This window comes from Podarcis vaucheri (genome assembly GCF_965113315.1).
Source record: "Podarcis vaucheri genome assembly, chromosome: 8".
NCBI lineage: Eukaryota > Metazoa > Chordata > Lepidosauria > Squamata > Lacertidae > Podarcis > Podarcis vaucheri.
In genome coordinates, this window is record NC_138766.1 from 85,152,937 (window position 1) to 85,165,316 (window position 12,380).

General features: G+C 45.0%; 1 protein-coding gene across 2 annotated transcripts in view; it reads right to left on the reverse strand.

Moving 5' to 3' along the window:
* The window catches only part of ZFAT (zinc finger and AT-hook domain containing), an 86,915-nt gene that overhangs the window by 18,027 nt on the left and 56,508 nt on the right, over nt 1–12,380 (reverse strand). For both annotated transcript variants that reach the window (XM_082235490.1, XM_082235491.1), the window contains exons 11-12: nt 10,137–10,225; nt 3,376–3,514 (exon numbers count right to left, since the gene is read on the reverse strand). In XM_082235490.1, coding sequence (XP_082091616.1) covers nt 3,376–3,514; nt 10,137–10,225 — 228 coding nt within the window. The remainder of the gene's footprint in view (nt 1–3,375; nt 3,515–10,136; nt 10,226–12,380) is intronic.

The following is a 12,380-nucleotide window of genomic DNA, read 5'->3' on the forward strand; positions in this document are numbered from 1 at the left end:
ATACTTTGGCCACCTCATGAGAAGAGAAGACTCCCTGGAAAAGACCTTGATGTTGGGAAAGATGGAGGGCACAAGGAGAAGGGGACAACAGAGGATGAGATGGTTGGACAGTGTTCCCGAAGCTACCAGCATGAGTTTGACCAAACTGCGGGAGGCAGCGGAAGACAGGAGTGCCTGGCGTGCTCTGGTGGTCCATGGGGTCATGAAGAGTCGGACACGACTAAACAACAACAATAAAGATTTAACTGCACTAACACTGAGGGTCCCCCCCCCCCTTTTGATTGCAAGTTAATCTGGCTACTATATACAGTGGTACCTCGGGTTACATATGCTTCAGGTTACAGACTCCGCTAACTCAGAAATAGTGCTTCAGGTTATGAACTTTGCTTCAGGATGAGAACAGAAATTGTGCTCCGGCAGCGCGGCAGCAACAGGAGGCCCCATTAGCTAAAGTGGTGCTTCAGGTTAAGAACAGTTACAGGTTAAGTACGGACCTCCAGAACGAATTAAGTACTTAACCCGAGGTGTATCATTAACATTTGTGTATCATGGGGGGGGGGACGTACAGTAAATCCAGCATGAATTCTGAAGGCATAAGATATGTTCCTGGCTTCCTGTGCAGACCCCCGTTTCCTAATGCAAAGTCGTGAAGGTTCATGAAGTGGAAACTCCTCCCCATTCCATCAAATGTATGCTTGGCCCTGTTTCTATACTTGCATTCTTGGCCGCTGTTGCACAAATACGTTTGTCCATGGAAAAACAAACATGGCTGCCCACACACCTGATGATTCACATGCCAACAGGGATAGGAAGCAGCCTTATTCCAGGCCGGACCATCAGTCCATTAGCTCAGTACTGTCTACAATGACAGACAGTGGCTCTTGAGGTTTCAGGTGGCAGATAACAGGAAATGGATCTGGGGCCACTGGAATGCAATGCACGTGCTTTTCAATGGATGTGCAGCCCTCCTTCAAAGTCCATGCTGCAATAAATGCATTTGTTTCTAAGGTACTGCAGACCTCTATCTTCATTGCGGTTTGGAGGACTCAAAGAAACTAACATCTGGGTGCACTCATTGCGATGCTTTTGTCCAGGGGTCGGCAAGGCTTACTGGGCATGGGCAGAATCACTACCATGGAGATCCTCTGTGGGCCGGTACGGTGCAGTGCGATGCCGGAAATCCCATCCGTGCATGTCCGCGGGGCCGGAAATCGCTTCTGCGCATGCCCAGACGTCGAAAATCATGCCTGTGCAGAAGTGATTTCCGGCGTCTGGGCATGCGCAGAAGCAATTTCTGAAGCCGCAGAAGAGAGTCCCTGGGCAGCACTGGTTTAGCGCCGTGCGCGGGGATTCGCCAAGCGGGTGGCTGGGTTCAGGGGCGGCTCGTGGGCCAGTTAAACGGCCTCTGTGGGCTGCTTCCAGCCCATGGGCCTTAGGGTGCCGATTCCTGCTTTTGTCCTCCAGTTCCCATATTTGCAACAGTGGAAGGGGGAGGGCAGACAGCATTTATTCTGAATGCATTTGGCTTGTGTCACTGTTTCTGTGTTGTTGGAACATGGGTTAGCACTTCCAATAAATGTGAATTCTTTGCAGACATTTTTTTTTAAAACAGCTAAGAAAGAAGAAAAGAATAATTTGGAAATGCTTTTTAGAAATGTCACGCTTGGGAGAATGATGTTTTATTCATTATCTAGAGCGGCTGTGTTAGTCTGGCATCTATTCTACTGTAAAAAAAAAAAAAAGCGAATTTTGAAATCCCTGCAAGATGCTTTTTAAGGAGGGGGAAAGTTCTGCATTTTTTCGTTCAATATGGGGATAAACACTTGGAAACCATCAAAAATAAAACAAGGGAGTCAACTTCCACAAACAGCTCAGCATCTCCCAACAAAAGGCAATCAAATTTGGCTTCCTTTTAATTCCCCACTTGCAGTAGCGTTACACGCTTTTCAATGTCCTGAATCCTTGAATACATTTCATACTTAAGAAGCTACTGGACTGGGTTATCAGATTTCCAACTGCACAGCAGCAAAATGTCCCTTAAGAGTGGAGCGTGCACATCTCTTGCAGTTGCATCCAGATACTATGTTGTTCGGCAAAACCCGTTTTTAATTAGATAGGGCCCGGAGTAGTGAAAGGAGTCCTCTCGAATTCTTCTCCCTCCCTCTTTTATCTTCCGAGGCTCTAGTGAAAATCAAAACAACAACAAAAAAAACCCCTCATATAGCAGGAAGGATTGAAAAATGCTCAGGCACCTACTCTGATGCTCAGCTAGTTATTTGGAAGTGAGCTGATGCAGTGGAACTGAGAAATGTATGCAGGAAGCAAGTACAAGAGAAGAATGCTTTGCGGGAGTTACGCTAAGCGTTTAACCAAGTAGGATTTGACCCACAGGCCGGTTTCACAAGTGACGCAGAGAAGAACTGGCTAGGTCAAGAATGTAAGAAGATGGTCTGCTGAATCAGGACAAAGGCTCATCTCTAGGTCAGCTTCCCGTTCCCCGCAGTGAGAATATCCTGAAGCAATGAGCAGAACGTTAGGTTTGCTTGCTCCATGAGATGGAGTCCATCAAATCAAAGCTGTCATCCTGTGAAGCTGTTTCCGCAGAAACCAACAGGAGTTCCGTGGGGTGTGTCTGACCATGTCCATCTGTGGACAGAGAGCTACTGAATCCAGGGGATTCTTCTGCGAGATGAAAGTGGGGTGCAGACTGATTTTTGCAGATCTCCCCTTTCTCCTGCTGTCCCCTGCACTGTTCCAAAATGTCCCCTGCCTCTCTTGAGCTGGTGAAGGGCGGGCGAGGGAGGAGAGCTGCAGAGGGAAGGGAGAATCAGCAAAAATGGCCTTCCCCCCATTCTATAATAACAAATGCCTTCTGCTGAGCCAAAGACTGGTGGACAAGGAGGGACACAACTGAATACAACCCCGGGTAAATATATTCAGGATTGGAGGTGCCAACTCTGATCACAGCTGCACAGACAGTTTTCAAAATGTAAAAAAAAAAAGCAGCGTGTAACTGGGGAAAAAATAACCTTTTCTCAAATACAGCAACAGCTTTCTTCCTTTAAAAGTGCCTTTGGCTTCATTCCCATTAAGAAAGAGCCAAGAACGCGTTCTGTAGGAACCGATCCACAAGAGAATGCTGGCTTCCCTCCAGCTTTCATTCATGTGGATTTTCAATTCGTACACAAGGTTTGCTACAGGTTTTTTCTTTCAGGGAAGTGATGACAGTGCCTCACACACACACACAAAATCCCATCACTGTCCACCACTGAAAAGCTAAGCCTGCCACAGCATACTCTCTGCAAAAGAAATTTAATTGTGTCTTAATTCAAAGGAGTAATTTTTGTGCAATGGTTTCAAAACAAGACAGGTCACCTTGCTGGAGAAGGGCTTCAGCGGCAAGCTCTCCAGAGCCAGCATTAACATACTCTTCGTTGGGATGCTTCCTGTTATAATGTCTCTTCAGAGAACCAGATATGTTGCAGGAATAATGGCAGTGTGCACACCGGAAAGGCTGAGGAGAAAGGAAATGAATTAGCTGTATCTGTTTCCTGTCTTCAGAACTTTACAGAAGACCTACGCTTCTGGCTTAAGAAACAGCAAGATTCAAATCTATCTCAATACGTACGTTAGCAAGCTAATTTGTTCCATTAGGTAACGCTTCCAGAGCAACACATGCAAGCCAATGCCTTAGCAATGCCTTATCTCCAACTGTATTACATTTTTATGCCTTGCAAAGTTTCACAATAAGGCAGAAATTCATTGGCACCGAACAGCTCCGCGAAGTATTTATGTGTCGTGGCTGCTGAGTCCTGGTCTCTCCTCCATAAAAAGATGGATTGGCAAAGCAAGGTAGCATCACTCACTCTGAAGTTGCAAAAAAAACCACCCACCACTGCAGAATTTCCAGCTACTCAACTGCATTAAAATTAATGCCCTGTACTAATTTAGTGACATGCTTCTCCAGGCAGACAGGAGGAACACAGAGCTGATGCCTCATTCAGAAATGACTAGCAAAAGAAACTGATGTGGAGGAGAACATGCAAAGGCTGTGCACAACTCTGCACATATAAACTGCAATTATCCGAAGTGGACATTCAGTGGAATTCCTCAGCCTCATGCACAAGAAGAGTGTGGCGCAAGGGCAGAGCATCTGCTCAGCATTCAGGCTTTCTGCTCCCTATGTCCACGTCCCTCGTGATGAAAAAATGTAAGACAAACACCCTCCATCCCTGTTTTGCATGTGACTGGGACAGGCAAATGAGCAAACAAACATGGCCGCCCCGGTTGCATCTTCTCTGGCCCTCCCTTGAGCAGTGGTGCGATCTTCACTGAGGTAGCATGTCCTCTAATTGGCTGGTGGACCTTTTCCTCTGTATGTTTGGTTGACTGTCTCCCTGCGATGAACAAGGCCTGAAGTAAGGAAGACGAGGCCTCTCTGTTCCTGTCTCCTCAAATTATACACTATTTTTGTACGGTTTCTTGTTCTCAAGAAGACTTTCTTCTCCAGACTCGGTCTGCACTATTTCAGTGACTTTCCTGGCAATGCTGAGGAGAAGTCAGTGACAATGGGAAGAGAACAATGCAATATGGTCTATTTACCGATCAGTGTACTGGTTTCCACTGAAAAAAATATCATTGTCTGGGAACTATGAAAGCTCAGAAATACTATTTTCCCCTGACCGAACAGAGGCACTCAGTCTCCAGAGCTAGTCCAGTTAGAATTGCATCGTGTGCTTTACAAAAAATTAATCACTTCACAAAAATCAATCAGTACAGATGTCCTACAAAGTTTCCTTTAGAGACCTCAAATAAATCCATGTAAATAGGTTTCCTGACTAGAATATTGAACATAACAAGGCATTAACATTCCTGAAACATGTTTCGGGTGCACAACAATGCTGAGAAGCAGTTGTTCATATTCCCATTTTAACAATGGGGAATTGAGGCTGAAAGGTAATTGGAGTAAGGAAGGCGTTTCAGTCCTTCTCTTTACTAGGCCACATCAGAAAACAGTTCCTTGTGCATGTGGTCAGGACTCAGCAGTCCTATCAGAAAAATATAGTTGGCTCTGTGGAGTTTTCACATGTACAAAAGGGTTAAAAGACTGAGAAATGAGAACACTGCAACAATAAAATCTGTCTTTCAGTGTGTATCCTGCAAAATGTGTGTGGAAAGGAACTATCAATATCTTCAAAAGGCTATTCCTTACAGCCACAATACTGCCTATTATTGAAATATCATAGTTGCCTGCTTGGCTATTTAACAATAAAAACTGCTTTGACCTTTAAATGGTCTAAAGGTCATAAAAAAAATATCTTTGGACCGATTTTATATTCCAGCTTAGATGCCTTAGCAACAACAATTCACAGAGCCATTTGCAATGTTACGGTGTGATACAGCTTTGGTTTTGAACGTGGGATGTTCTGGTCCAACTCCTCATTCAGGCAGGATAACAACAACAACATATTACTTATACCCTGCCCATATAACTGGGTTGCCCCAGCCACTCTGGGCAGCTTCCAGCATAATAAAAGTACAGCAAAACTGCCAAATAATAAGGACTTCCTGATACAGGGCTGCCTCCAGATGTCTTTGGAAAGATGTGCAGTTGCTTATCTGTTTGGTGTTTATCTGCAAAAAGCTTTCAAGGTACCTTTAGACACCTTTTACAGTGCGAATTACCTTGCAAAGTTACTGGGAGGCAAAACCAGCATTCGGAGAACCTTGGTAACTGGCATGTCTAGCCCTGACCTAAATGTTGGGGACCTTGAGGAGTTGGCAGGGCTCCTTGAATCCAATGCTGAGAATTCCCTTGAGGGGACCTCTGGGTTGATACCCAATAATGAACTTCTGGGACCACAAGGAGAAGGTGAAGCAGCCCTAAGCCCTCAATAGCACTGGCACCAAACACTTTTAGGGCCAAAGAACGATGGCTCAGTATGCATTTACAAGACCCGGTGTTGGTGGTCTGCTCGTGAGTAAGTGGTCCCTGCTCATTGCCAACAGCTGTGGTTTGGATGTGGTTTAGGAGGCCTGAGTATATAAGACCTCCCTTGTACCTCTTCCACTGGCGAGAAACAACACAGCTCCATGGCTTCTAGTCCCTGGTGGCAGAAGTTGCCTTAGTTGAACTCCCTGTGATGTTGACCTTGGACTGTTTCCTGGCCTTATCTCTGGATTAGGTTGGTGACTTGAATGACTCTCTGTGCTTGATCTCTGTTTGGAAGATGCTTCTTGGAAGCTGCTGCATCTGCAACCCTTCCCTGGTTGCTGAGTGCTTAGGTGAAAGGCATCTTTTGTAACTGGGACCTTAGTACCTGAGGGCATCCCTGTGGAGAGGCACTGTAACCAGCGATGCAGCCAATTAGTGGGGAACGATAGATACTGCTTTGGTCCAGACTCCCTGCCTCAAGCTTTGAGACGGTAAGGGCAGCATGTGATGGGTAAGGATGCTTAAGAAGAAACAGCAGAGTCTTCCAAGGTATGGGTTGTGAAAGTAGCTCTGTTCAGAAATGTACAGGCAAAGAATGGATTATGGAGACATAGCACAAGTGGTGGCACCAAGGCAAAAAATCAACGTGTAGCTTCCCAACAGTCTCTAAGCAGGCTAAGGTGCCTCTGTTCAAGGTGATCAGTGCAGCATTTAACAAAACTGGTACCCAGTCCATCTTCCTTCATCCATCTTCCTCATGGGAAGTGTCTCTGTTTACTATCTAGCTGGACAGCCTAAGTAGGCCGAGTGCTAACTTGAACTGTTCCCCCCCCCCATCAGCGAATCTTTAAAAATCAACTGTTTTGCATCTGCTTCGCTTCCGTTTCTTTACTATAGGCATAGGCAAACTCAGCCCTCCAGAAGTTTTGGGACTACAACTACCATCATCCCTAGCTAACAGGACAAGTGGTCAGGGATGATGGAAATTGTAGTCTCAAAACATCTAGAGGGCTGAGTTTGCCTATGCCTGCTTTACTATGTATGGTAAGTTGAAAGCAATTCCCAACTGAGTTTAATGAGTAGGAACCCATCGATCCTCTTTATCTTTCTGTACCATTTGACCATTTGTTATTCATTTCCCTCTGAACATTCTTCAAACGGCACCAAATTCTATTTAAGGATATTTATGCCGAGAAATGTAAAACAACTGTCATTCTGAAGGGTAGGCTTCTCGATCATACTTGAACCAAAATTAAGCGGGAGGGTTTCATGCAATTTTTTAAAAAATATATAAGCATGCGTTTATTATTTATAATATTGCATTTTTAAGGACGTTGAGGGTGCTGGTAAAAAGAGAAAAGGAACACAGATGTAGTGAACACATAAATAAATACAGAAATGCAAAGAAGGTCATGGAGAGACCACACGCGGAACAAAGTGAGAGACTGTTAAGTGCCTGCTTGGTGTCACAAAGCCCACGCATACATTTTAATCGCTGTTGTTCAATTTATCACTTGTGATAGCTCAAGGCCATATTTTAAAAAGAGGGCTTTGGAACCCTTTCCTACACCATGCAGTGACTGCTGAGGACAGATGCCAAATAGGCAGAGAAATATATTTGACTCTCTGAACTGTAGGCTATGTTCCATTCACACTAAAGTAAGAGCTTTCTGCATGTGTGTGTGTGTGTGTGTGTACACACACACACAAACACACACACATCCAGACAAGCAAAAGCACTACCACAGAACCACAGCAGCAACATACATTGAAATCACTATCATACCAGTTACAGATAGGTAGCCGTGTTGGTCTGCCATAGTCAAAATAAAAAAATTCCTTCCAGTAGCACCTTAAAGACCAACTAAGTTAGTTCTTGGTATGAGCTTGTGTGCATGCACACGAAAGCTCATACCAAGAACTAACTTAGTTGGTCTTTAAGGTGCTACTGGAAGGAACTATCATACCACTTTAACAGTCATTGCTCCTCTCCCTGCAAGGAATTCTGGGAGCTGTAGTTTAAGGGTGCTGAAGGTTGCAAAGACACCCGACCCCCCCCCCCCATCTTCCTCCTAGAGCTACAGCTGCAAGAATCATAGAATCATAGAGTTGGAAGAGACCACAAAGGCCATCGAGTCCAACCCCCTGCCAAGCAGGAAACACCATCAGAGCACTCCTGACATATGGTTGTCAAGCCTCTGCTTAAAGACCTCCAAAGGAGGAGACTCCACCACACTCCTTGGCGCTGCTTGACAACCAGTTCTTCTTTCTGGGAAACTCTGAGAGTTGCGTCTCTGCGAGGGGAATAGGGGTTTCTTAGCAAATCTTGGCAACCCTGACAAACAACAGTTCCCAGGATTCTTTTGGGGAAGACATGGTTGGTACAACGCTGCTTTTTAGAAGGGTGATGTGTATGTGGCCAAGGACCCATTCTAGCAGGCAAAAGCACTTGAGGGTGACCTACACCAGGGGTAGTGAGGGCTGTGGCTTGGGGAGAGTCTCAAGGGCTTGAGAGACAGGCCTGGAGGGTCTTGATAGGCTAGTGCCATTTATATGTGTGCACCATTCAGCCTACTACTACTAATGTATACCCCGCCCATCTGGTTGGGTTTCCCCAGCCACTCTGGGTGGCTCCCAACAGAACATTAAAAAGACAAACATTAAAAACACGATAAAAGATCAAACATCAAAAACAGGGCTGCTTTCAGATGTCTTCTAGAAGTCAGATAGTTGCTTATTTCCTTGACATCTGGTGGGAGGGCATTCCACAGGGCAGGCGCCACTGCCAAGAAGGCCCTCTGCCTGGTTCCCTGTAGCTTCTTGCAGTTAGGGAACCGCCAGAAGGCCCTCGGAGTTGGAACAGAACGATGGGGGTGGAGACGCTCCTTCAGGTATATTGGGCTGAGGCCGTTTAGGGCTTTAAAGATTAGTACCAACATTTTGAATTGTACTCGGAAACGTACTTTCTATTGTTTTATCTTACTCAGCCTAACACAATCCTCCACTCTCAGCCTTGCATCTGCCACTGCAGTACATTATGTCCCAGCCACTTAAATAGTTTGGTGCTGATAATCGGTTCAAATGACTTCAGAATTCGCCTTGTTCATGAAATTTTTGGCCAGGCATTCTTCGTTTGCATCTTTTTAAACATATGCCAGAATGGTGACCAGATGGAATATCTGCCTCAGAAACTACACAAAATGACCGTGTTTTATCATCATCTATTCTGGGATGCACACAAGAAATGCCAGCATGTTTCTGTTTAAGGTGGACATGTTCATTCGCTGAAATAATATTGGTCTAATATCTTGAGAGCACAAGGCAGAATTACTGAAAAGAAAATAATTACCTTATCCTTACTGACGTCCACAAAACCAATATAATACAGATGGCATCATATTATATTGTAACTGTAGCTAGCTAGAATTCTTTCTGTAAATATCGGAAGGAAAGACGAATCCCAAAAATGCAAGCATGGAGAAAGTAAATTGCATAAATATGCAATCCTGGATACATTAAAAGATGTGTTCTTTTGAATGCCTGAAGAGGGCTAAAACACATCAATGATAAAATGCATAAGCATCATCATCATCATCACCTAGAATGTAGCTGCTTAGCCTTTTGGGGTTTGTTTCTGTTGTAAAATAGCAGGCCTTTTCTTTTAATATCCCCAATGCACAGGTTGTTTTGAGCCACAGCTTCGAAAGCTACAGGAGGGTCAAAGTTCAGCCCAGGGATCTGAAGCTTAAGGGTGGGGAAGTGAAACAAAACTTAAAGACTAAAGGCAGGGGAGAGAAGTGTACAGAAGAGGTATCTATCAAATCAGGAGAAATGGATAATCAGCTGAATATCAGGGCTTTAAAGCACCTCCCACAGTTCTAGACATGCCTGTGCCAGTATGGTTTAACTGCAACCTGTGTAGGCAAAACCGGGTCACCAGATGTCATCGCGATGCCAGGTGATTTGGAGGTGGGCAACCCCACCTGCCAAACTTGGCCCATGGGGGGGGGGAGAAGATAGAAGTTATAAAGGATCTCTCTGGCTCCAGCTTCCCATGCCGATCCAGGGATATCTAAACCTGAACCCTCTAACCTTGGGCATAGTTTGCTGCAGTACCTCAACCGCTGCCATGTGCTGCACCCGCAATAACTGCTTGGCGGCACAGCGGTTCATGCAGCCAAGTCGGCAGCAACCTCCTTACCTTGAACGAAGCATGCTGCTCCATGTGCCTCAGCAGCTGTGGCTTTTGTGCGGCAGTATAATCGCACACTGTGCACTTGAACTGTTTCCCTGAAACAGAAAACCAACCAATTCAGATACAAATGCGTTGTCTCATTTAAACAGAGGAAAACAGATATGAAGTAGCAACCGTCATGATTTAACCCTGCTATTCCTGAATTTCTGTTTCTATAATGCTGCTTTTATTTGTTTCTGAAGCTGTGATTTACCCGCCTTTATGATACGGTTTCACTGTTATGTTGAGTTTCCATTTACGCATCTTCTTGATGCATGTTTGGTCAGTTGGCTTCAGATGGGAATCTCTGAAATCACTTGAATGTGTTCTATTGAGGGGATGAACTTGAGAGAATGAAGTGTCCTGAAGGAGAATCGCCACCTAAGGCAAAACTAGAATGATTTTGCCTCTCTTAAAGTCCACAGTTTCAAAGGTCTTTGGACAGTCTAAAAGGTTAATTAAATGTGACAAGGGAACATTAACAAGTCAGTTCTCCTGTAGGTTTTCATGGGTGGCAAATCAAGTTGGGGAAGCAGTGATAGGTCAGGAGGTGTTTTAATCCTTCCACCACAACATTTTCCTGATCTAAACTACCATCCCCAAATGTGGTGGAGAATTCAGGCTAGGCAAATGGTGCTGTGGAAAAGGTTATCCCCCACTTTCTCATAACCCCTTCCCTGTGGCTTCTTTAAGCTTCACAACATTTTAAAATTGACAATAGGCGATCTCGATCATAGATGCCCTACACCACATCTAGCTTTGCCCCAATATGTTGTTGTTTAGTCGTTTAGTCGTGTCCGACTCTTCGTGACCCCATGGACCAGAGCACGCCAGGCACTTCTGTCCTCCACTGCCTCCCGCAGTTTGATCAAACTCATGCTAGTAGCTTCAAGAGCACCATCCAACCATCTCATTCTCTGTCGTCCCCTTCTCCTTGTGCCCTCCATCTTTCCCAACATCAGGGTCTTTTCCAGGGAGTCCTCTCTTCTCATGAGGTGGCCAAAGTATTGGAGCCTCAGCTTCACGATCTGTCCTTCCAGTGAGCACTCAGGGCTGATTTCCTTCAGAATGGAGAGGTTTGATCTTCTTGCAGTCCATGGGACTCTCAAGAGTCTCCTCCAGCACCATAATTCAAAAGCATCAATTCTTCGGCGATCAGCCTTCTTTATGGTCCAGCTCTCACTTCCATACATCACTACTGGGAAAACCATGGCTTTTACTATACGGACCTTTGTTGGCAAGGTGATGTCTCTGCTTTTTAAGATGTTGTCTAGGTTTGCCATCGCCTTTCTCCCAAGGAGCTGGCGTCTTTTAATTTCGTGACTGCTGTCACCATCTGCACTGATCATGGAGCCCAAGAAAGTAAAATCTCTCACTGCCTCCATTTCTTCCCCATCTATTTGCCAGGAGGTGATGGGCCCAGTGGCCATGATCTTCGTTTTTTTGATGTTGAGCTTCAGACCATATTTTGCGCTCTCTTCTTTCACCCTCATTAAAAGGTTCTTTAATTCCTCTTCACTTTCTGCCATCAAGGTTGTGTCATCTGCATATCTGAGGTTGTTGATATTTCTTCCGGCAATCTTAATTCCGGCTTGGGATTCATCCAGCCCAGCCTTTCGCATGATGAATTCTGCATATAAGTTAAATAAGCAGGGAGACAATATACAGCCTTGCCGTACTCCTTTCCCAATTTGGAACCAATCAGTTGTTCCATATCCAGTTCTAACTGTAGCTTCTTGTCCCACATAGAGATTTCGCAGGAGACAGATGAGGTGGTCAGGCACTCCCATTTCTTTAAGAACTTGCCATAGTTTGCTGTGGTCAACACAGTCAAAGGCTTTTGCATAGTCAATGAAGCAGAAGTAGATGTCTTTCTGGAACTCTCTAGCTTTCTCCATAATCCAGCGCATGTTTGCAATTTGGTCTCTGGTTCCTCTGCCCCTTCAAAATCCAGCTTGCACTTCAGGGAGTTCTCGGTCCACATACTGCTTGAGCCTTCCTTGTAGAATTTTAAGCATAACCTTGCTAGCATGTGAAATGAGTGAAATTGTGCGGTAGTTGGAGCATTCTTTGGCACTGCCTTTCTTTGGGATTGGAATGTAGACTGATCTTCTCCAGTCCTCTGGCCACTGCTGAGTTTTCCAAACTTGCTGGCATATTGAGTGTAGCACCTTAACAGCATCATCTTTTAAAATTTTAAACAGTTCAGCT